This window comes from Asterias rubens, chromosome 13, assembly GCF_902459465.1.
Source record: "Asterias rubens chromosome 13, eAstRub1.3, whole genome shotgun sequence".
Classification (NCBI taxonomy): domain Eukaryota; kingdom Metazoa; phylum Echinodermata; class Asteroidea; order Forcipulatida; family Asteriidae; genus Asterias; species Asterias rubens.
In genome coordinates, this window is record NC_047074.1 from 11,049,978 (window position 1) to 11,076,258 (window position 26,281).

At 39.3% G+C, this 26,281-nt stretch overlaps 1 protein-coding gene across 4 annotated transcripts in view; it reads right to left on the minus strand.

The window, feature by feature from the left end:
- Positions 1–274: 274 nt before the first annotated feature.
- The window catches only part of LOC117298806 (guanylate cyclase soluble subunit beta-2-like), a 90,033-nt gene continuing 64,026 nt past the window's right edge, over positions 275–26,281 (minus strand). For 2 of the 4 annotated variants that reach the window (XM_033782138.1, XM_033782137.1), the window contains 12 exons: positions 21,840–22,100; positions 10,996–11,201; positions 9,017–9,088; positions 8,077–8,085; positions 6,342–6,774; positions 5,563–5,883; positions 4,915–5,063; positions 4,631–4,777; positions 3,933–4,087; positions 3,050–3,288; positions 1,956–2,084; positions 275–861 (listed from right to left, as the gene is read on the minus strand). In XM_033782138.1, the coding sequence (XP_033638029.1) occupies positions 662–861; positions 1,956–2,084; positions 3,050–3,288; positions 3,933–4,087; positions 4,631–4,777; positions 4,915–5,063; positions 5,563–5,883; positions 6,342–6,774; positions 8,077–8,085; positions 9,017–9,088; positions 10,996–11,201; positions 21,840–22,100 (2,321 nt within the window). In that variant the 3' untranslated portion in view covers positions 275–661. Of the gene's footprint in view, positions 862–1,955; positions 2,085–3,049; positions 3,289–3,932; positions 4,088–4,630; positions 4,778–4,914; positions 5,064–5,562; positions 5,884–6,341; positions 6,775–8,076; positions 8,086–9,016; positions 9,089–10,995; positions 11,202–17,341; positions 17,612–21,839; positions 22,101–26,281 lie in introns of those variants that run through there. The other 2 variants (XM_033782140.1, XM_033782139.1) reach the window with 2 other exon arrangements.

Below are 26,281 nucleotides of genomic sequence, written 5' to 3' on the forward strand. Positions count from 1 at the left end.
AAGAAAGGTCTACACACTTCGCAAACTTAAAGAAACTAAAACAACAAACTTGTGAAAATTTGAGCTCAATTGGTCGTCGAAGTTGCGAGATAATAATGAAATAAAAAACGCCCTTGTCACACGGAGTTGTGTGCGTTCAGATGCTTGATTTCGAGACCTCATCAAATTCTAAATCTGAGCTCTCGAAATCAAATTCGTGGAAAATCACTTCTTTCTCAAAAACTATGTTACAGAGGGAGCCGTTTCTCACAATGTTTTATACTATCAATCTCCCTTCATTACTCGTTACCGAGTAAGGTTTTATGCTAATAAGGATTTTACACCAATAGTGTCCACTGACTTTAATCTTGTACGTAAACCGTAAAACCATTTTCAACTTTATCTATGATATCATAATTATTATTTACATTTTACTATCAAAATTAAACGATAGCTTATTTATTGCCGTTTACATTCAATATACACGTATCTCAAACTGTACAGCTAAATGAAGATTGTGCTTTTCAACATTGGCAACGATCGGTCTACCCTCAAAATAGGCACACTTGCTTTCTTTTTACGCAATAAATATTCATCCCAAAACGGGTATTATTATTTGGCAAAATATACACATAACGTGTTGTATTCACAGTAAAAATTACAAAATATCAAAACATTTTTTTTAGAGCAATATACACGTCTTGGATTCCCGGTGGTTTGAGATCCTATTACGCATGCGTCTTGGGCTCGCAGTTGCGCCTGCGCTTCGTGACGGTCTGGCGCCCTCAATTTCTTCAGATCTCTTAGATTCAGCCTCTGCCAGTTCCCTGAAGACTGGACACTTTGACCGCTCCTCGCTGGCTCGTTCAGTAGAACTAGACGCTGCACGGAAGGAAAGATAACAACAGCGTGATAACAATAACAATACACAATATTTATAAGGCGCTTATGTAAGTGGATGTTTCTAAGCGCACATTCAATATTTTTCTGCAAGATGTGGGACTACGTTTGAACTTCATGAGACCCTATCCTTTTACACAGCACAATGTAATGGTATACAGGGTGCTGTGATGCAGCATGCTGCCAATCAAACCAGGAACACCGGGGCGAACCCCTCCTCGTTAAATGCAATGGGTTCGTTTACGTGCATATAAAACAAGTGACCAACGGCTTTACGTCCCATCTGAAGGAAGAAGCATCATCATGGTCAGGCGTCTTACTTAAGTAAAACAGGTGTCACGACTGGGATTCGAACGTAGAAGATAAAACTCGATGAAGAACTCATTTGCAAAGCAAATATTTGGCGCGGAAGCAATCAACAGAAAAATACTTTACACTATGCACTGCATGGAAACGAGTTTTTGCTAAACAACACATTCCTAACCCGAGGCATTGCATGGTGAGGTATCAATATATATTTGGTTTGCGATGACACCATGTGTGTATCTACTTGCCAGATAGATTATGTTCTTCTGTCTCCTGACGATGACTAGAGCAAGCTCGTCGAAACCTTAAGATCAATAAGAACCTATTAGACCTGTTTAATTTCAAATTTTAAATTTATGTAAAATTGTTGTAATTCAGCCTTTGTGCTGCGAGGAAAGTTTTTTACCAAACCATTTTATCTGTCTATCTATCTATCTATCGAGAACTCACTCCGCGGTAGTGAAGTTAATAATGAGAAGTCCCCTCGATCCACTTTAGCGAAAGTAGAAGTCCCGGCCGATTTCCTACCTTCCGCTCTGCAGGTTCTTTTCATAACTAAGAAGTCTCCAGAATTCCGAAAATCTAATCCGCGGTAGTAGAAAAGCAAAACAAGTTCTCAAAAGAACATAATCTACCTCCAGCAAGTATAAACCCACATGGTGTTACCGCAAACCAAATGTATATTGAAAATATTCCTCTTCCATTATTTTTTTTGTCAGCTCCGCAAAGTTAGGACAAAGAACTTGGACAGTGACAAAAGGTATAATTACCGGAGGCCCTTGTAGAGCTCTTTGCAGCTGACGGTGGTTTGGCGTCCCTGTACGGTGTACGATTCTTGTCGTTGTCAGGGTAGTACATCGGTATTACATTCAAGTCATCACCAAAGTTAAATTTACCAACTACAAGAAAAACAACACAACGCATACTGTTATTAAGGCAGTGGACACTATTGGTAATTACCTAAAATAATTATTAGAATAAAACCTTAATTGGTAACAAGTAATGGGGAGAGGTTGATAGTATAAAACATTGTGAGAAACAGCTCCCTCTGAAGTGCCATAGTTTTCGAGAAAGAAGTAATTTTCCACGAATTTGATTTCGAGACCTCATATTTAGAACTTGAGGTCTCGAAATCAACCATCTAAACGCACACAACTTCGTGTGACAAGGGTGTTTTTTCTTTCATTATTATCTCGCAACTTCGATGACCAATTGAGCTCCAGTTTTCACAGGTTTGTTATTTTATGCTTATGTTGAGAAACACCAACTGTGAAGGCTAGTCTTTGACAATTACCAATAGTGTCCACTGCATTTAATGTGGTTCTTGTTATACTTACCTTGAATCACTAATGTTAGGTAGTGTAACGGAAACATATGATACAACGTTTGCAACTAGACTTACATCAGGTTCATATAGCGAATACGATACGAGTGTTCATGTCACAGCCCTGTTTTCGCAGCGAATGTCTTGCAGGAATTGCCCACAAGTCAACTGATGCAAACTATTCGTTGCGAATTTTCGATGTAAAAATTCGTATCGCAGTTGCATTCGCAGCAAGTACGAACTGGGCTTTACTGATGTGGTCTCAAAAGTTGTTTCATTGTTCATTTTTCTAAAGACTTCTCAGGGTATACTTTTAAACAAAAACAAGATGTGTGGGGAATCATATTCCAAAGAGTCCACATGTACATTATTACAACAAAAGTCCAAAATGAACAAAACATAACTTGGTCGAGTATTGTATCGCCTAGGCGGTGTGTCCGGTGGTGTCTTTTGAACAAAAAGCGAGTTGTGTGGAATCATATTCCAAAGAGTCCACATAAACACTACTACAACAAAAATCCAAAATGAACAAAACATTACTTGGTCGAGTATTGTATCTCCCAGGCGGTGTGTCCGGTGGCGTCTTGGTCTTGTCAGTTTTCTCGGGGGTCGAGCTTCGACTCGAATCATCCTCAACCTCTTTCTCAACGTACGTTCCCATGATCTCCTCCATGGTGGCGCTGTTATTCCCCTCCAGAAAATGTGTCCTCATCATACCCTTGCCCTTGATGACAATCTCTCCTCGGTCCTCGAATCGAAATTCTTGCTCTTTTAGACATCTATAGGTCAATCAAATTTAAGGGAAGAGATTAGTAATGTTCATGAGATATTACCAAGGGATTATCAATATAGTGCGCCACCAATAGTTTCTGATGGTACAGGTCATTTTTAAAGAAGACATCTGAATATCTACGTCAATCAAATGTAGGGAAGTTATAACAAAATGCTCACGAGAATATTACCAGGAATTAAAAGTATAGTGCACCACCAAAAGTTTCTGATGAGCCAGGTAATGTTCCAAGAAGAAAGCCGACATGCAGGATTTGCAATGCACACCTAATGAGTTTTGCGCCAAGCATATAAAGAAGGTCCACTTCTAAATATGCATTTAGAACTTTCCTGTGTATTCTTTTAATAAGAAACTAATAAAATAATATTGATATTTTTAAGTGAACATAGCTAATCTATGTCAACCAGTTCACTAAAAATCAGCCACTTTTCAACTCTTCGATACATTGCAATGGAGGGTTTATGGTTTTTAATCCATTGTAGAAACCCTGGAACCAATTGTTAAGCACCCAAGCTGTTTGCTTAGCTCAACAGCTTTATGAAATTGACCCCATGTATATCTTTAGAAAAAAAGTTGGAGGGCACAGATTGTATGGCCCAACCATAGCACAAATTCACAATAATGACGTCATACTGGTAAGTTGTAGAGCTGATGTGGATCTTATACGGTACTCCGTGACTCTCCATTCTTGACGCTGTGTTGACGGTGTCCCCGAAGAGACAGTACCGCGGCATTTTCTCGCCTACTACGCCCGCTACGGCCGGTCCAGAATGGATCCCAATCCTTATCTGCGAATAAAAGTAGGCAGGGATAACACTATTACAAGAACACGTCTGCCTTTATGCAAAATGGCCCTGGGAAAGCAGCGTCACAATAAGTGGCGTAATGTATATCCGTCTCTCAATGATGCTCAAGGCGATTAGACATTTGGTATTTAATACATACAAGGTATGTGGGACTACGTTTGAATTAAGAGACCTACTCTTTTCTCATACCACTCTTGTATTTTCTGTTTTAGATTCTCGCGCGTTTGCAGTTCTGATAAGAACCTGTCCTGCTATTCATCCACTCACTCAGCATTTGTTAAGATAGATGCGTAAGAAACTGTACTGCTCTTCAAAAAGAAGAAATAACAGTGCTCACACAATTTTAAAAGCCCCACAAAGAACGAAAAGTTAAACAAGTTAATCATGTATCAAAGCCGCAAGAGGGATAATGACGGATTTAAAAAAATAGCATTTGTTGAAAAGTATGTAGTTTTCAACTTGTCCGAAAAATGTAAAATATCAATAAAGGGAAGATTCGTGAAGGAGTATTCGAGAAGTACAAACCCCGAGTGGTTCCCGCGAGACAGGCGAGATGACTTCGCTAGAAGCCACCATCATACCCAGCGCCATGTTGGCAACACGATCAGCGTGTGATTTAATAGGAATAGGGAGACCTCCAACGACCATGTAAGCATCGCCTATCGTTTCCACCTGTATCAAACACACAGATAAATTACGGCATTATAATAAAGGAATGCAAGAAAGGTGCTGGTGTGGCAGGAGAAAGTACAAAATCTATTACACAATGACATACGAAAACCGGTGTTAAGACAGCCGAGAAGGTTTACCTTATAGACGTCGTGAACAGTCGTCAATTTATCAAATCGTATGTACAGTGCATTCAGCATGTTGACTATGTCGATGGGTCTACATTTGGCACAGATGTTGGTGAAGGAGACTATATCGCTGAAAAGGATCGTCACCATCTCGTACTCGCCTGTACATTGGAATATACAATGACATGTGAACACGTTTTTCTCTTCCATTTGTACTCACATAAATCCTTACACGAGATTGTCATTCATCTTATTTTTTTTTCCTCGAAAGAAGTCAACGACCTTTGTCACACGTGGCAACGTTTACAGGCAGTCAACTTGGAGGCACCAAAACCACAGTGCATGCTACAGGACCACTTTGATAGCACCAGTCATATTTCGAACCTTGTCTAATACAGCCCCCAAGCAAAATGTGCTAACTTTTAAATTGGAATATGATTGGAACTGGTTACCTGTATTTATTGCCTCGAGTGACATGGCCTAATTTAAGGACGTATGAAAGCACACATTATTCTCCTGCAACTTCGAAAACCGAGATTTCACAGATTTGTTATTTTTTGCATATGTTGAGATACACCAAGTGAGAATACTGGTCTTTGACAATTACCAATGGTGTCCACTGTCTTTAAGGACAAGGACCAAACTTCTTTGATATCTTACCAGCCTCGACCTTCTTCCCTTCTCGCAGTTGATCAGCCACGAGTCTCGGGAGCATCGAGTGAAGCAGCATGTCCGTCTTCTTCTTCTCCGTCTCAAGATCCTGCAGAGCGGACCGTAGCTCCTCCTTCTTCTGCTCAAGCTGCTTCCCCAGCTCAATCTCAGCCAATCGCTGGTGGTTGAAGAGGATGAGGTCACGCGTGACGTCATGGAATGGAATGTCTGAGAGGTGGAGGTTTCTGGCTTCGAGCTCCTTCAGGCTGGCTACGCGAGGGGAGCAGATGTAGACCATGGCGTCCAAGGAGTCCATCCATACCATTTGACCTAGGAGTTTGGTTATCATCGAAAGCTTAAAAAACCATTTCTAATTTTATATACAGTTCTAACAGTCAACGTGAAGGCAGGGTGTGAAACTTTGCATGGTGGAAGTATAATCAGGTAAGGTTTGCAGTAGCACCATGTGTAGATCTTTCGAGTAGTGTTGGTTCCGGTTATTATTCCTCTGTTAGTCCGTTTATCTTGTCTCGGTCTGTCCACAAGCTGATTACAAGCCTGCCAATCTAATCGGCCCCCATACTGTACAATTTCCATGACTGTTCTTTCGAAGATTGTCTTTACGGTCCTTTAGCTATTACATTGTTTATGCGTTCTGTCATGTTGTGTTTTTGTTGACAGTTTGGCAATAAGTGTGAATTGAATTAAATTGAAAAGAACCTGTGGCTCACAACTCTTGATCATACGAAAATGTCATGCTGCACCTGTCTGAAGTGGGTGTTACTTACCTCTGAGCTGCAACATAGGTTGGTCTGATCCCCAGCCGTCCGTTATCATTGCCCTTCTGGTCTGCAGTACAAACTGCATGTTCTCAAACTTTTGGATGCTCTTAATAGTCCAATCAATCTGCGGATGGATAAGATCGAAGAAGCTATCCACAGGATGGCTCTCTAAGCTCCTCAGCCTCGGCATGATCCTCTGTATATGGACCCCAGCTTGGAGGACATTCAGTTCACTGTTAAATACAAGGTGGTACGGGAAATACTCGCAGAATACGTCTTGGGTCATCCAGAGCTTCTCCGGGAAGGACGGGTGGAAATTCCCGTAGAGGTTACCGAGGGACACGAGTGATTGGATCTTCTGGGAGCGGTGGAGGTGGTTGAGAGGCTTGGTGCCGGATTCCTTCTGCTCTTCGATGCTTCGCAGGACGGCTTGAACCTCCTGCAATTATTCACCAATACAACTGAGTAAATACAATGGGCGAGCGAATAAGGCTGTAAGCACAAAAAACTTGACAAGCACACGTAAGCATTGCTTTACAGAAAACAGAAAACCAGCCCAAATAACATTACGTTTACATTGTTGCGACTGGTGCCCTACCAAATATTTGCTTAACCAAACTACAATCTGACAAGGGTAAGTAAACTGTACTCAGCTAAAAGAAAAGCACAACTTTGGTAACAACAAACACCAGTTTACAGTTGGCTGTGCAAATTGACTGCTTCGAGTGCTATGGTCACAACTACGACCCCCGGGTTGATCAGGCATTCTATTTTTATAGAATTTATTTTATTTTTATAGAATTTATTTAATTTATCTCCCATGTTAAAAAAAAATTAAACACTATGTTTGACTAGTTGTGTGCATTGTTACAAGCTATAATGTCAATTTTCCCCCCATATTATGTATTCCTTTCCGTAGTTTTCCAACCTTGGTTGGCAACAACTTGGGCTGTGACGTTGCGATGGAAAGGGCACTGCGTGTGGCAATTAGTGCAATGGTTACTTAGAATATATGTGACCCACTCTGTGAAAATGAGTCACATGTCGCCCAATGCAATATTAAGTTATGGACAGTTTTTAATGTGGAAAATGTAAAAAAAAAAAAAAAAAATCTTTCTTTTTAAGATCTTTAGTTGCATGGTTAACCTTTAGAACACTTAATTTTAGGCAATAAAGTTATGAATACAACAATTTTGTGATCATACTTATGTCTAATTTGTATCCTTTTGCACACAATGGTAGTTTAAAATATCATTTTACTTGTAATTCGTTTTTCAAAACAAATTGTGTAGTGGCTAATTTCAGCAACGCGATACACCCCAAAGCTTAGACACATACCAAATTACTGCTGCTGATAAGTTCTTTCCAGCCATGCATATAACTCAATTCCTGAAATTGCCTACATTTGACTCATTTTCACAGAGCGGGTCACATTATACACAACATGACAACACATGCTTTCAAGCACATTCCATTGCACAGACCGTTAAATTAACATAGCAGAGCGCTAAGATAAAATATTGCTTCTAAATAAAGACACCGTCGTATTGTGGACACTGTGATTAACGATGGCTTATTGTGAAGTGCGGTCACAAATTTCACCTCAAGTGTGGACAACATTTTGTGATGAATAACACACAAACACATTCTCATGTTTCAGTGGTGCCTTTAGGCGTTTCGTGCTCTCGGAGAACTACACTCATGCAAGACGGACAAACAAGGCAACAAAACTGAGCTTTACCGTGTCGTCCTTTTTAATTTAGCAGCAACGAAAGATAAGAAAATTGGGAAGAAAAAATTAATGTTTAGAAAAGTTGACAGGAATTATTTCATGGAATTTCAGTACAGTATAGCATATAGTGAATGTTGATTCACGTATGTGATGGTGTAGAACTTCTCAATGTGTTGGCTTTTGACAACGAAAGTTGGACACATTCAAAAGGTAAGCGATACAAAACTGCTTAGGGCAGTAAACAGCACTGGTAGGATTGAAAATATAATGGTTCACAGATTAAGACATGACTTAAATGGTATAAAGACTGTAATTGGAAACTCTTTTTTGAAATAGTTTTGCTTAAAATGCTATAGTTTTTAGGAAATGGGTAAAACAAAGTTCTTTATCGCGCGCGTCCGGCTATAATCCCGATGTTTGAAAACAGTAAAAACATTGGATGGGAATTTTCAGTGTTTTCTTATGACTCTGATGACCGATTGAGCTTAACTTTAACATGTTTTTTATTTCTTGTATATGTTGGGTCACACACAGTGCATATACATCTTTGCCAATTACTAATGTTATACATGAACTTTAGGCTAAAAAACCCTATAGATACTGGCTGACATGTAAATTGATATTGTTAGAAAATTGAATATTCAGCGAGACAACAGGTGGATCGTACATGGTGTATTGACCACCATCTTTGATGTAAAACAATGGAAATGTACGCGCTGCGCACGACTCTCGGCCAATGGCAGCACGCGTGCACGATTCATCAAAGATGGCGGCCATTGCCAGCGGTCTATTATAACATACATCGAGTGCATTGAATTGAGGTTATTTCAGTACAAAGTGGCACAATGTTGAGGTATGGTTCCCACTATGTGACACGAAAGTCAACGGGTGGAAGTCGTATACAGACGGAAACATTTTTTTTCTCACACGACAACCGTCAAACACTCACCCAGGTGTACGGTAGCCACTCGCCACTACCACTGCCCCGTAAAGAGTCGGGGGCGATCGGCGACCCACTGTTCTACCATTAGTTGGATGGTTGTGTGTAAAGCAACAGGATCAAAGGGGGTTGAATCAGAAGGAATGACAGTTAAGGGATCGAGGTTAAGAGGAAAGTTAGAGGTGGTGCATGTCATGCTGAATGGAAAAGTAAGTGTTAAGTGCAAATAAACATTGTGACGGGAGAGGTATAGTTAACTTGAGAGGAAAGTACATGGTTTAGTGGAAAATTTGTTTAAATTCTGATTTGCCAGTTTCGGTCTCTTCAAATTTAACAACTGAAGTGCAAATAGACGGCACTGTGACGGGAGATATTTAGTTAAAAAGAAAGTACATTGTTGGTTTTAAGAAGAATTAATCTAAATTTAAATATGTCAGTTTCGGTTTAACAACATTGGCAATTGTTATTTCAGTAACCAATATTATGACTTTGCAACTCGCAATAAAATAAATAACCCCATAAGTCCTCCAAAACACGCTGTATTTTTGTCACACATTTTTTAAAGAAACATCTAGATACAAATCTGTTTGTTTAATTTTCCAATCTTGTCAGAGAAGTAAATGGTTTCGTAATAAACAAACACAATTTGTATTTAAAAATGCAAAATTCGGGTAAACATTGTTAATCATACTATAAAATATAATACAAAACAAAAAAGTTTTTATATCCTGATCCGTTTTTTGTTTTGCAGTTTTCCTGTAAAGATGGTTGTTGAATTGTCATAACTAAGTGTAAAACAAATAATACAAATAAATAAATAAAAGGAATTAAAATAAAATCAAAATAAAATTAAAATAATCTGGGTATAACATAAAAAAATAATAATATCAGTGATCGGATAAACAGAAAGTTATGGACAAAATGTGGAGTTAATATTAACATAATTCAATACATCGAAAATAATGATTCAGGTTTAGGAAAGATGAGTGGATGATAGATAAGATGCCCGTAAAGTGCTTGCGGTCAAACGTAGATTAATGACCGAGTCGAGGTTGAAACTAGGTTGGCAAAACGTTATGTTGGTACATTATTGACCTAATGGATGCAATCGAATCACAATCAAGCGATGACAAAAGGTAGGACGAATATCCGGTTGGACCTTGTTTAAGAGCTCGCCGGTTCTTAATTCGCGCATTGTCCTGTTAGCAGGCCTTGAATTACGCGCTGAAAACGGCCTCCGTTGCCAATTGGCCTTGGTGTCCCTTCAAAAGTTTCCCATTGACTTTAAGATTTTCCATTATGGCAGTGCCCTTTGCAAATTGAAAATTTCCTTGCCCCCTCAAAGAGGGAATTCCAGGCCTGCGTAGAATACTAAATTTCTTTGACGTGTGCACGTTTATGTCTTTCGTGTACTAAACTGCTACGGTTTTGCGTGTCAGTGCAGTGATCACATCGTGTGGTGAAAAGTTTGTCTGGCATACGGTGTTATAAAGTGAGTATTAAGTGACGTCATAAGTGCGGCGTTCTACTCTACAATGCCGTGTTACATCTCACTGATAGACATTATGCCTTGACGTCATCACGCTGGTATGGGTGGTATAACAATGGTTGATACAACAATGAAAATGTACACATTATGTACGCACAGCGCAGTGGTTAGTTTTATATCGCCGTCTAGCCGAGGACACTCTATTCAAATGACGTCATGTGAAAAAGTAGGGCATATGCCAGTATAAGTGTATGCTAATGGTCTTAAAAAACAGAACATTTAGTTCGCTGAAGACTACAAAGTTAACGTATTTAAATTGGTATCATTAGGGAATACTCAAGTGCTGGTATTTGGTGAGAGCATAGAGTGGTGAGAGACATAAACTGTTAACCGACAGTTTCACAAGGTATTAATTCTGTCAGGCTCACAAACGTGAGTATTTGAACCATTTAGCATGGCATGAACACTTGAGGGCGCTACATAGTGCTATAATAATCACCTCCTTGTTGAGCTGCTGCTCGCTGTGCTTCCGTGTCTGCGCAACGAACGTAGGTGGGCCCTCGTCGATCTTTCGGATCCTCTTCTGGTAGATGGCGAAGGTGACGTGCTCCTTCTTGCCGTTGCGTTCCTCCTCGTGGCTCTCCTCCAATATTTCCATTTTCAGTTCACTCTCGAAGAACTCCTTCGCGACAGCTCGAACAATACCTAATAATAAGGAAAGGAAACAACAATTTATATCAATATTAATGGGGTAGATTACTTTCTGTCTGCAGGGCTTTTAACACACCTGTTCTGAACTGCAGGGGTGCGCTTTTGAGGAAGCAACCACCAACATATGTTTTCTTTTTTAGACTTAAAGGCAGTGGACACTATTGATAATATTGTCAAAGACTAGCCTTCACAGTTGGTGTATCTCAACATATGCATACAATAACTAACCTGTAAAAATTTGAGCTTAATCAGTCATCAAAGTTGCGAGATAATAATGAAAAAAGAAAATACCCTTGTCACACGAAAACGTGTGCGTTTAGATGGTTGATTTCGAGACCTCAAGTTCTAAATCTGAGGTCTCGAAATCAAATTCGTGGAAAATTACTTTTTTTTCTCGAAAACTACGGCACTTCAGAGGGAGCCGTTTCTCACAAGGTTTTATATCACCAACCTCTCCCCGATACTCGTCCCCAAGAAAGGTTGTATGCTAATAAATATTTGAGGAATTACCAATAGTGTCCACTGCCTTTAAGTCTAGAAGGAAATATCAAGCAAGGAAACCATACTCATAAAAATCTTGAAAAAAAAAAAAAAAATCAAAAATTCAATCTATGTTCAAGCTTCACATATTTTGTTACCAAATGTTTGCTTTTCCATCGCAGACAAACATAACACTGCCATCAATGTTTGGGTAAAAGATACGCAGTAGAGTGGTTGAGTTACGCGCATCAAGGTAACTTCATGAGCCACTCTCAAGAACAAAGAAGGTCTAGTTACATGATGAGCAACTGTTAGGAATCCATTATGAAACTGGCTAACAGTAAAAGCCAGTGGCAGAGTTGTGTTTGTTTTTGCGTTTGTATTGTTGCCCACGTAACGTCATCTGAATTTTGCTTTTTGAATTATATTTATCATTCCAAACTTCTTGGTTTCTACATCCTTATCGATTGATTTATTATCTCTTTTTAGTCATTTGTTACATGTCAATTCGCTTACACAAAGCTTGGGATATCGGATAGGCCTATTATTACAAAATCTTCAGGGTATTTTCTGCTATGTTTTCTTACTGGATGCTTTGAGCGTCATACAAACGGTGCTTACTGATTTTCGTCCTAATAGACCTTATGCATTGACGTCATCCAGCCGCCATCTTAGAGGTAAAACGGTGACGAAACAATCGAAAGTACATTTTTGTACGCGCGGTGCACAGGATTGGCCGATGAACAACCTCCTTTTGACCTCTAGGTGAGGGCGCCCTACTGAAATGACGTCATGTGCATAAGGTCTTTAAGCAATAAAGCAAGAAAGGTTTGTGTCATTTCGTGGCGTCGGTGATGTTCTTCCCTGCATTTATCACACACTTTTAAAAGCTGTTCACAATTGACAACCATCATGAACCTGAGAGTCGGTTGTCAAATTCCTAATACTGACTGCAACTCGTCTCGTAAATAAGCAGAAAAGGTCAAGTGTGTGTGTTTCACATGCAGAGAATAGCCTTAAATTTTGACGAAAGTCTTGGCAGAAATCAATGACCGTTTACGACAGCCTGCGTAGAATGATTATACCGGGGCAGACCGGAATAACAGACAGGCCGCACACGGGCGCTGTTTTCTCTCAAACACTATCAATCAGTCGATATTTTTTTTAAAGACCAAGCTTCAAACTGTTAAAATGTCACGATTGATTTATCATGGGAAATAGCTTGAATAGCACTGTTTCTCGAACCCAAAGTGATAATCTACATAGTAATTCTAGCACTGGCCATTGATTTCTCGAGAGAGATGGTGAGAGTGTGGGAAAAAAACTAACAAGATTGCTTTAGAGAGAGAATGGGTGTACAATAACAATTGGTAATCAAGTCCGAGATTTCAAGTAATGGAAATATTAGTATTTGTTGGAAAGATTGCATCGTTAAAGAGCTATTTGACATAAATTGTTTGGTAGGATTAAATTAATTTACATTTTCTACCTTCAATAAAAAAAAAACCCTATGCAACCGATCTGTGAAATAGTCATGTTACTAAGACTTCTTTAAGTATGAAAACTCATTCAAACGCACTTTTGATAACATAACAAATAATACATTAACTGAGAAACAACGTATAGTTATAGTTTTACAAATCAGCGTTGTACGAATTTGTTAATTGACTTTAACCTCAGGGCAAGTAAACAACGAAGACGGTCGTTGCTGTTCAGACTTTCAAAGCCTCTAAAGGTCATGAAAACAAAATCGAGTACTTTCATCTAAACAGATAGGTAGTAAAGGTTTGATAAACATACGCTACCTGAGAAACATTTAAAATACAGACGTTGTTCACAACGTTATTAGTCAGCTTTTTACAAATTTTATACTTGACTTTAACCTCAGGGCAAGTACACAACGAAGACAGCCGTTGCTGTCCAGACTTCCAATAACTGTAAAGGTCATTAACAAAAACATCTACTCTGTAATCTTAAAAGATAGCAAACAAAGGCCTCAAATCCGTTCTTAGAGGCAGTGGACATTATTGGTAATTACTCAAAATATTTATCAGCATAAAATCTTACTTGGTAACGAGTAATGGGGAGAGGTTGGTAATATAAAACAGTGTGAAAAACGGCTCCCTCTGAAGTGACGTAGTTTTCGAGTAAGAAGTAATTTTCCACGAATTTGATTTCGAGACCTCAGATTTTGAATTTGAGGTCTCGAAATCAAACATCTGAACGCACACAACTTCGTGTGACAAAGGGTGTTTTTTCTTTCATTATTATCTCGCAACTTCGGTGACCGATTGAGCTCAAATTTTCACAGGTTTGATATTTTATGCATATGTTGAGATACACCAAGTGAGAAGACTGGTCTTTGACAATTACCAATAGTGTCCACTGTCTTTAACCTCAGGGCAAGTACACAACGAAGACAGCCGTTGCTGTCCAGACTTCCAATAACTGTAAAGGTCATTAACAAAAACATCTACTCTGCCATCTGAAACGATAGCAAATAAAGGCCTCAAATCCATTCTTTATCAGACGCCTCGAGATGTATCTTCCGCAGACAGGTCGGAAATTGTTCTAACTATCAAGTGTCATTTCTATATGAGTCAAAGCATGTGTTATTTGTATCGCAATTGCTTGCCTATTACACGCAAACGGGTTATGAGAAACAACTACCACGGTCTTATTTAGATATAATAGTTGGTGTGGTGTGTTGGACTTTAAAGGCACTGGAGATTTTTGGTAATTATTCAAACAAAATTGTAAGCATAAAAACGTACTGGGTAACGAGCAATTGAGAGCTGTTGATAGCGTGAAACATTTAGAGAAACGGCTCCCTCTGAAGTAACGTAGTTTTCGAGAAAGAAGTAATTCTCCAATTAAATAATTGAATTTGATTTCGAGACCTCATAATTAGATTTTGAGGTTTCGAAATCAAGCATCTGAAAGCACACACAAATTGTGCAACAATGGAGTTTGTTCTTCCACTATTATCTCGCAACTTCGACGACCAATATTGAATCCAAGTTTCTCAGGTTTGTTATTTTATGCATATGTTGAGATACACCGAGTGAGAGTACTGCTCTTTGGATAGATCCATTTTAGTTTTTTTGTCGGAAGCGTCTTGTCTGGATAGTGACCCCAGCTATGATATAAGACGAAATGTGAATTATGTTCACCAGTTCCATTCACTAATATCCATTTCTCTCTAAATATATGGATATATACATATATATATATATAAATGTTTGTTTGTATTTTTAAGATCTTTAAAAATTATCTTGTATGTTTTTAAGATTCGTCTAAAACGGCAAAAAAACAATACAGAATATCCCCAATATAGAAAACAAAATTGTAAATTGAATATCATTGCGTTCTGAGTCGTTGAAGATATGCAAATGTATTTTACAAATCCGGGATCGGATTTCCACTCTCGCTGAACGAAGAGCAATTACAGAGATAAATTAAACCGATTGCCAGCGGGGACTCTCAGACCCCTCAACCATCCAGAATAACAAGGTATTAGGTTATAAGGCCACCTCAACATCACAATTTGCATTTCATTATTAGGAGGGGATTTGTTTCAAAGCAGGCCAAAGTTGTGTACTTTTTTGATTATCGCAGAGCGTTCATTAAACTCTGTGGGATAAGTCTGCCATTTTGTATACCATTGGTAGGTCAGAGAGAGAGACAGTAACCGGTTAACGGCAATTAGGAAACCTCGGTTGTATATGCACTGCCGTCGATCTCACCAAACTATCCTAACTTAGGATAAATCTTAGAACTATTAGGACGAGTTGAGTTCCGTAACCACGGATGTTAAGACGCATTGAACCCGTAAGGGCTAGTTGTATACTGGTTCTACCCCAACCACCCTATGCATAAAATAAAAAATCTGTGAACATTTTGAATCAATTGATCATCAAAGTCTTTCAGATCCCTAAAAAAATGCTTCAGGCCTGAAGTCCTTTATTATTTTAGTGAGAAGTTACCCCTTTCTCAAAAACTACGTTACTCCAGAGGGAGTCATTTCTTACAATGTTTTATACCATCAACAACTCTCCTTTGCACATTACCAATTAAGTTGTTATGCTAATATTATGTGTTTTGAGTAACTTCCAAAAGTGTCCAGTGCCATTAACTCTCATCTGCGTCAAGGAACCCAATCCAGTGGTTTACCGACCGATCACTCAAAATATTTGATAAACTCCCACTTGCCGCACCAAGTGTTAACGCAAAGCGAATTGCTGTCCGTTCAAAAACAAAAAGATGGCTGACTTTGCGTTGTGTCACGTAGGCCCTACGTCTAACGAACACAAATTGAGGGCACGTTCGGTTTTTGCAGCTCCCGGTTCTAAAACACGCACGTGTTTGTGTAATTATGACCTTTAATGCTTCGTTGATGAAAATGTACTTATTCTATTCAGGCCATGTCCGAGTTAATGGCTTTTGAAGTGGCTACGATAAGATCGCTGACAAAACCTAATCTATAACGTTGTCGTTGGAGCCACTCTCCAACAGCCATATAGCCGTTGCCGTAGCCAACGTCGCTTGATCACACAAAGGTCTCACTCTTTGCAAAACCCGTAGTGGCAAAGCTTACTTAAACCCAACTGGGAAAGTTGGTTGGAAGGGGCGTGGTTAACGGTGGAATGGCAACTGAAAAGACGCTCCTTTTGGAAAATCACTCTTTTTGCTACGTCAAGGCTTTTTTGATTTATAAAGGAAGAACAACCCAAAACCAAACAAAAACAAAACTAAAAACAATAAAAACCTCACTCCTTGGTAGCCATTTAATATACGCACAACCCTGAATATATAATGAAATTCGCGGCTGTCTTCAATAACCACACACAATTAAAATCAAATAAACTGCTCTCAATAAAGTGGGGGGAAAAAACTTAATTAATGATTGAGGAAATAACTCAGTCAAATGAATCAGAAAACAAGTCCTAGTTTGATTGCAAACACAAGTTAGAGTTGCATTTTTCGCTTCTGTTGTTGAATAACTCGAAAACACACTATACGATTAAAGATAAATTAAATCTTGAAACATTAACATTATGATGACATCTAACAGTTTAGGACTAATGACCGCGGGTAGAGATGGATCTGAACAGAACAGCACGGGATTAATTAAATCGTCACATCAGCTTTAACATGTCTCGGCAAACAATCGCTTCCAAACAATCGCTTTCCAAAATATGAATATCTCAATTTTGTCCACACAAAATATTGGAGAATTTGTGATGAGAAAAAGAATACGATATTGATAGAACAACAACGACAACAACAATGAAACAACAACAGCAACAGCAACAGCAACATCAACAACAACAGCAACAACAAACAGTAAGAACTAAAGACAAGAACAACAATTACAACAACCACAAACAAACAACAACAACAACAACAGCAATACCAACAATACACATCATCCGGTTTCAAGACGGCGGTTATTGACGAAGATTGGCTAACAAGACCCTTTGCCGAAACCATGGTTTAGTCTTCGGCGCGTGTATAACCCCGTACGCCGGTATCCAAAGCCCGAGACTAAAAGTGATGGTTTTCACTAACGCCTAAGCCGAAAACCAAGCCGTGGTTTGATTAAGGTCCCATACCATGTCAAACCAATTCATCCGAGAGCAAACAAATCTTACCTGCTTAGCCTACTGTGGAATGATCTGTCACATTTAAGCCGGTGCACTTAGGTAATCTAAGGAAGGTTTCGATGTCACAGAATATTCACATCTCTCTCCCTCTCTCTAAAAACCAAGGGGGAAGTCGTCTCAATCTATTCGGCGAGCCCAATCTACCCACTCGCCCGAGCGGCTTTTAACAAATTCAGTGCACATGAACGTTTTTCAAACTCCTCCAGTTTTATGTCTCGGCTCGAGGACCTCAAACGTCAAAGCGATTTACTATTCACGATAGGCAGACGCAAATACGTCTCCAAGACTCACTCAATACCTCAAGTTCTCACAAAAAATTGATCAGGCCCTCTCCATCAACTCCGCACCACGATTTTGTACACAAAATCGTTCCCTGGGACACGGACTTGGCGAGTTGATGACGGCGATAGACGGCAAACTTCACCCCGGTTGCCACGAGGCATAATCGTAGTAAAGCTATATGCGTCAACTCGTATACGACTTCACCATATACACTTATCACACGGTGTATTTGGCTAATTGGTGCACGTCTAAAGTCACTTTTTCCTAGTGATAGTTTTTCCCTTTCCACAAGAGATCTCGTTTCACCCTCCATATACACGGGACACTTTGCAAGAAGGAAGAGAAATGGGGCGAACTGGAGCAAATTAAACGAGCATCCTGTATTAGGGGGAGGTCGTGGCACGCGTTAATGCAGACATAATGCAGAGAGTGAAGTCGCTAAATAAGATTACACGCAGTTAGTTGGACAAAACAACATTCAGCCGGCGGCGAATAAGCGTGACACAATCTGCCAGGTCGTTTGCATTAAATAGGCGCGAATCTGACACTCACTCAAAGAGCAATTATGTATACATAGGAACACGTTATCAAATCGGATTCATTTTGTACAAACTTATGGGCGCATCAAGGTAAATTTGCTGGGTAATCAGTTTGAATGTGTTTTAAAGGTAAAGGTAAGGTTATTGTAAGTATAACATGCAAGGAAAAGCTAAAAGGTATTAACACCCCTTACAAATATTCTGTCTTTTCAATGGTTTAGAGCGCGTCACATGGTATGTCTTAGTTTTACTAGACGACGGCCGCGTGGTAGTGCATCGTTTGCCGTGTGATAGTGCATCGGTTGACGTGTGATAGTCCGACGACTATCACACGGCGTGCAGTACCCAGACGTCTTTGTACCCCCTCGAATCCAATCAGTTGTGCATCTGAAACGCGCGTACAATTGTTACGTGTACGAAGATGATAAATAGTCTGGTGGGGTGTTATAAGACAAATATTGACTGCTTTAACTCGTGCTATGGTTAAAACTACGACTCACTCGATGATCCCCGGACCGTCCCATTTTCCCTCGGCTGCGCCTCGGCAAAAATAGAACGGTCCGGGGATCACCTCGGGAGTCATATTTTTAACCATAGCACTCGGAGCAGTCAATATTTGTATTAGTAAGGATAGGGTAAGGAAGAGGTATGGTAAAGGTTAGGCAAAGCTATACGTTAAACGCAATGTAAATGTAAGGTTAGAGATAAGGTTAATGTAAGGTAATGGTAATTAAAGGTGAGGATAAGGTAAGTTTAAGGTGAGGTAAAAGCAAAAGGTAAATGTGAAGCTAAGGTTAATGGTCAGTTAAGAATTGCACTTGAAAATGAAAAGGACCAAAAAATATTAAAGCATTCCTCCATGATTAAAGTAACACGTTATTATCAGCTCGGACATAGTTGTCACCTATTGCTCAAAAGATGTTTTGTCTATTTCAAATTTCCGGTATCCTGCACGTATAGGCCATCGAGTCAAATTTATAATTAAAGGAACGTTACAAAAATCGTGAAGATCACAGATTTGTATAAAACTTACATGGTCTAATGATGATGATAGTAGAAAACATCCCTTGAAATGCTTCTGTCGGAAATGTCATATTTGATGAGAAATAAATAATCTAACTTCGCGTTTGGAGTTTATCGCTCAGTGAGCTTTTTATTCATTTTTATTTTGCCATCGATGCAATGCAAAATTTGTAATCGTTTTTGTCACTATTTTCTCGTGACCCAGATGGCCGATCGATCTCAAACTTCTACGGGTTTGTCAGTTTATGTATGTGGTGGATTACATTAAGTGCTTACACTGCCAGCAACTGTTTTGTTAGCAAACACAGATCATTCATGAAGGGTGGGCTACCATTTTGCGCAGTTCCTTGTCAGTTCAATAATGACATGTCCTATCTCTGTAGTACAACCATTGAAGCCGATCCTCGTATATCAATTGTCTATAAGCCTTATACCCGCAGCCGCTGGTGTTTATCGATACAGCAGGTACGCGTCGTATCACGCGCCATCATTTCCGACTGGAACAAGCTCCAATCATAAACCGGAAACCCGAACTCACACTGCCGTCTAATTGCAATTTTACTTCGAACTCGAATGCGTTTCGTCAACGGGGAATATAGACTTAAAATACTGAATCGTGAATCTGCTGTTAGTTCGATGGTCGTGTACTCAAAGACATTGGACACTAATGGTAATTGTCAAAGACCAATCGTCTCACTTGGTATCTCAACATATGCATACAATAACAAACCTGCGAAAATTTGAGCTCAATTGGTCGCCGAAGTTGCGAGATAATAATGAAAGAAAAAACACCTTTGTCACACGAAGTTGTGTGCTTTCAGGTGCTTGATTTCGAGACCTCAAATTCTAAATCTGAGGTCTCGAAATCAAATTCGTGGAAAATTACTTATTTCTTGAAAACTACGTCACTTCAGAGGGAGCCGTTTCTCACAGTTTGTTATACTATCAACCTCTCCCCATTACTCATTACCAAGTAAGGTTTTATGCTAATAATTATTTTGAGTAATTAACAATAGTGTCCAATGCCTTTGAGTTTTTTTTTTTAAATAGTAACAGTTAGTCTTACTTAGTTCAGAGAACTACACCAACACAGGTCATGATTTTATGTCCAAACGCGGGCGGGATAAGTGTTAAATGGTATGGGCACGAAGAAGATGTTGTTTTATTTGAAGTCCGTAACTTTACATCAGCGTGTCAAGGCTATGATGTTAAGCACACATAACTGCCCCGCTGGCCGAGTCATCCGAGCGTGGGTTCGAATCTCGGTCGTGACAAAATAATGATTGTACCATTGAGCAATACACTTAACTGTAATTGCTTCTCACCACCCAGTTTTGATAACGTTTACTTTCCCACTTGTACAAAACGGTCTCAAGCCCGCCTCTTGGTGGCGCACTATATTGTGGCTACCCAAACCTGATGTTATGGATATCAATACCGATAGAAACGTCGTATGAACAGTTCAACAACACAGACTCCTGGATATCGATCATAAAAGTTACCTTATGTATCCATTTATGGTTTGGATTCGGCCTTTTTCGATTTGCCGTCAATTATTGAAAAACAAAAAACACTTCACTTTTCCACGAGGATGTCCAAGTATATCAAAGATCCAATAGGAGTCACACTTGACATTCAAAAACCACGAACAGCCAAAGCTACTTGAAATATTAACGACAGAGCATCACCCTTCAAAACAAGTATAAACAACCGTAACCGTTGAGGGCGCGGCTCAGGTTAATACGCCCTCCGCTCCTACTATTTTATTTTGCGGGATTAGATTAGATGGTTTCTTGCGTTTTGTAGAGGTAGGGGTTGATGTCCCAATAATGGTATGCCCAAATTGGTTCGCCTAATCCAAGTATAATCTCGTCACTTATTAAACACAACTTTAATTTCACACCCTTTTAGTTTGTGTGTACATGAACGTTATTGCATTAGCTTGATGTGAGTTAAAGACATAATTGGATTAGGAGAAAGACGGCGAACTTAATAGCATTGTACATTCCTGGAAAAAAAAAATTCTACAAATTAAGAATATTTTTATTAAGAAATTTATGCGTGCGCAAATTTTGCCCGGGTAATATTTTGAAACTATAAGTGCGCATCAATCAATAAATCAATGACCGAAGAAGCTTTATGCAAAACTTAAAGAAGTTTAGGTGAACAACTATCTTATACATTCTCAAACACATGCCTCTATTTCATGATGTTTTTAGACAATTTCGTTCTCGATATCAGCCTATACAAATAAATGATTAAAACAAAAATGTTGCCTTCGAGAAAGACTCTGCTTGGGTCGAAACGTCAGGCCATTAACTATTTTTAGGCAATAAAAAAAAAAAAAACATTCCCATTTTTTAAAAGAAAAAACAAAAACAAAAACACCATTAGCACATAGAGTGTGGTGTTACAAGATTAATTAATAAGCGCTTTTTAAAAACCAACTCGACCGATCCAAGGCAACGTGTTCCTTTAAGTGTCTTGCTTAAGTACCCAGGTGTCGCGACCGGGACTCGAACCCTCACTCTGCTGATCAGAAACACCAGAGTTTGAATCCGGCGCTCTCGACCTTTAGGCCATGATTAGCTAGCAAGCCACAAACACAAACAAACCACATGGAATGCAGTAAAAAGACTTACCGACGACAATGGGATGCAAGCCTTTCCGATGGGAGTAGTAGTGCAATATGAGCGCGTTGTCATGCCGTCTCTCGCACCTGAATGACGGCGCCTCCATCTGCTCGTACGAGAAGCTAAGGTAAGAGTGCAGCGAGTCCAGGTTCTCAAGAAAGCTCTTGAGATTGCCGCCGAGGGCTCGCAGCATCTCGTCGTAGCCGGAGGACTGGCAGAAGCTGAAGAAGAACTCTCCGAACAGCTCCAGGATGACGGGTACCTGAAGGCCTGGCGATAGAGATTGTAAATAGATGGAGAAGACAGATAGGTGTGTTAGTGATGATGTAGAACCAGAACTTCAAGTTTGAAAACCACGAGAGGAGACAAACTCATGACATGTACCCGGGGATGTTAAACACGATGTCAGCAAAGACAAGTATAAACATGCTGTAAGAGCAACTGTGACCTGTCGCTGACCTTTTACAAATGAGGGAGATGCTCGACTTCAAATGCTCACATATTGGTTCGTTGTTTAGATGATCCTCCCGTCAAGGGAACTCGAAAACAATCACTTTAGGAGCCGTTTCTCACAATGTTTTATACTATCAACCTCTCCCAATTAGGCGCTACCAATTAAGGTTTTATGCTAATAATTATTTTGAGTAAATACCAATAGTGTCCACTGCCTTTTAGTTAACATGGTAAATCTGTGGACATTGTGTTTTGTGTTACATAAAGTACCCAAACTGACCCAAGATAACACCGTACACTATAAATCGTCTACTACTCCTAATGTGCAATAACTAATATCTAAACACATGTTGGGAACATGAGAGCAGACAAACTCACATTGTAAAGTGAATATATAAATCAGTTGATTGATTTGCAGCCCTATTGTGCGAACAATTACTCCGGTACCCGCCCATTTTCACAGATTAGTCTATGCATGTTGTCGCGTTGACTACGGCCCTTTCGAAACCATGGCTTTGGCTTTGGATTCGGCTCAGGCTAGCTTGGCTCCGCGGTTGTTTTGCCAATTGTGCGTGCTTTTGCATATACGCGCTCAGGGCTTCAGACGCGAGGACGGAGCCTGAAACCGAATCCAAAGCCGAAGCCTTGGTTTTGAAAAGGGCCCTAAATCGTGACGAAGCTATCAATGTATCTATTTATTAAAATATACGCGTCATTCGCCGTCTTAAGCTGGGTTGAATTTCCAGTTTATACCGCTGCAGTTTCAGCAACTTATAAACCGTGCAGGTAATAAACCACAAGTGAATCTGACTGGGTAGGTTTAGATAGTTTGGGTTTGAACAAAGACAAATTTACTGAAGTGGGACATTGAACCAATGACCTCCGGATTAACGTAACGGAACACTACCAGTCTTGCTCCAGTACATGTTTCTGTATTCGAACCCAATAAAAACCACTAATAAAAACATGATACAAAAGACGATCAAACTGTACCACAAGCCACTTTAAATACACACGTCTTTGTGTGGCCTTAATACTTTCTTTTCTAAGAATGAATGAATTATAACTACTGTGGTATTGATGTCAATATCGTTGGTACTGAATACAAATTTTCGTTATACATGTACACACAAGGGGCCTATCAACTACCTGTTTAATTATATTGGTATTAAAGGCAGTGGACACTATTGGTAATTACTCAAAATTATTATTAGCGTAAAACTTTACTTGGTTGCGAGTAATGGGGAGAGGTTGGTAGTATTAAACACTGTGAGAAACGGCTCCCTCTGAAGTGGAGTAGTTTTCAAGAAAGAAGTAATTTTCCACGAATTTGATTTCGAGACCTCAAGTTTAGAATATGAGGTCTCGAAATCAACCATCTAAACGCACACAACTTCGTGTGACAAGGGTGTTTTTTCTTTCATAGTTATCTCGCAACTCCGATGACCAATCGAGCTCAAATTTTCACAGGTTAGTTATTTTATGCATATGTTGAGGTACACCAAGTGAGAAGACTGGTCTTTGACATTTACTAATAGTGTCCACTGGCTTTAATGGGAAACTAAATATAACTGCGCGGTTAGAAAGGTACATCCTAACTTTCTCGTCAAGAATCGTTTTGAATGCAACAAATTTTAGTGGAAATCCAAGTCATGTCTGAATATTAAAATAATGAAATAAGAAGAAGAAAAAAGAAGATACAAAAAAACATTCCTCAAACGATCCCAAAAAACATAAGAACGAACAAACACCACGAGAAACACCACAACAAACCCTCAAACACCCAACAAACAAACATAACTAAAATGGATGTTGAATATTCAGGGTGCTTGATTGATCGAACCTTTTTTCTTATAAATATCTTAAACATCATGTTAGGTGTCTTTTTTTTTTATATGTGAATTATTAACATTGAAAGGTCCTTAATCAATACCTGAAGAAGTGTCACAAAGTGAAAACAGTGGATAACCAATTACAAAAATTTGCATTTTAATTAATCAAGCCGATGAAATCAAACATGGTATAATCTGATGAGGTTGTATGCACAAAATATTGACATTAAAATGTCATTAAAAACATGAAAATGTCACAAGGTGGAAAACAATTGATAACCAAGAGGAAATATTTGCATCAGATTTTAATTAATCTAGCCGATGAAATCAAACATGCTGTAACTCAGGTTGACTATCTGTTCAATGTATGCACATAATATTTACATTAAAATGTCATTAAAAACATGAAAATGTCATAAGGTGAAAACAATTGATAACCAAGAGGAAATATTTGTATCAGATTTTAATTAATCGAGCCGATGAAACCAAACATGCTGTAACTCAGGTTGATTATCTGTTCAATGTATGCACATAATATTTACATTAAAATGTAATTAAAAACATGAAAATGTCATAAGGTGAAAACAATTGATAACCAAGAGGAAATATTTGTATAAGATTTTAATTAATCTAGCCGATGAAATCAAACATGCTGTAACTCAGGTTGATTATCTGTTCAATGTATGCACATAATATTGACATTGAAATGTCCTTAAAGGCAGTGGACACTGTTGGTAATTGTCAAACACCAGTCTTCCCAGTTGGTGTATCTCAACATATGCATAAAATAACTAACCTGTGAAAATTTGAGCTCAATCGGTCATCAAAGTTGCGAGACAATAATACTAGAAGAAAACACCCTTGTCACACGAAGTTGTGTGCATTTAGATGGTTGATTTCGAGACCTCAAGTTCTAATCCTGAGGTCTCGAAATCAAATTCGAGGAAAATTACTTCTTTCTCGAAAACTATGGCACTTCAGAGGGAGCCGTTTCTCACAATGTTTTATACCATCAACCCCTCCCCATTACTCATCCCCAAGAAAGGTTTTATGCTAATAAATATTTTGAGCAATTACCAATAGTGTTTGCCTTTAAATACAAGAAAAACTGTCACAAGTTGAAAACAGTTGTTAACCAAGTAAAAATATTTGCATTAGATTTAATTAATCAAGCCGATGAAATCAAAAATAGAGTACATGTAATCTGAGGTTGATTATCTGTTCCATGGATGCACAGGAAGTGTTCCAACTCGTTCCAATTTGCTAAGCCAAGGTTAACACCTTCTCAGGGTGGGATTAAAAACTGAGATTTGTTTATCTACCCTTCATTACCCCCAACTCCAGTAAACTCATTAGGATCGGTGTTGATCTAAAAAAAAAAAAACAGTCAAGTTCGCATTCCAAGCACGTAGTTTTGGTGGACCTCGATCAGAGGCATGCCTCCCGTCCGTTTTAATCTCCCTCCTCACGGTAAGAGTACAACATCATCATCAAGTCCAAAGCCCGGTGTTCCGGAAATTGTTGTTTTCTCTTCGTCCCCCCTATTTCTATGTGCGTTCTCCATCAGAGATGTTTGTACAAGGCAATGCAGGCATCATTGGCGTGCCCAGACTCCCCCGGGGTTATTGGTCATTCCTGGCTATACGGAGGGGGGTAACTCAGCGGGGAAATCTCACGCGTGAAACGGCACAGAGGCTCCCTCTCCAAGTGGACAGGTTCTTATTCCTTATATAGCTTGATCGTCGTCTTTGAGCTGTATCAAACGGCTTGGGGGCACAGTCTTAAATCAACCCTAAGGTGGTATTTATTGAGGATATCCAGCGACGGGAGACAGGTCTATAAACTACTCCGCGGCATCAAGGAGTGATGGGTGGTTGGGGGAACTGGGAAGGATGAAATCTGCGCGTGTTGTGATTTTAGTGACGGGGATTTTCTAGATAGTTGTCCCAATTTAGTGGGGGTCGTTGGCCGTGATAGAGCTTCTGTATTCTAAAGCGGAAACGTGCTATCCTGTATGCTCTGGAGGAGAATATCCTTACATTTGTTCAATTCCCAGCAACATTACTTTTAAGCATGCAGCATCAGAGTCCAGCTTTCTACAGAAGACGATCAGAGCATACTGATCGAAAGTCGAGTTGAAACCAACGGTTCTTTTCAGAACCACTC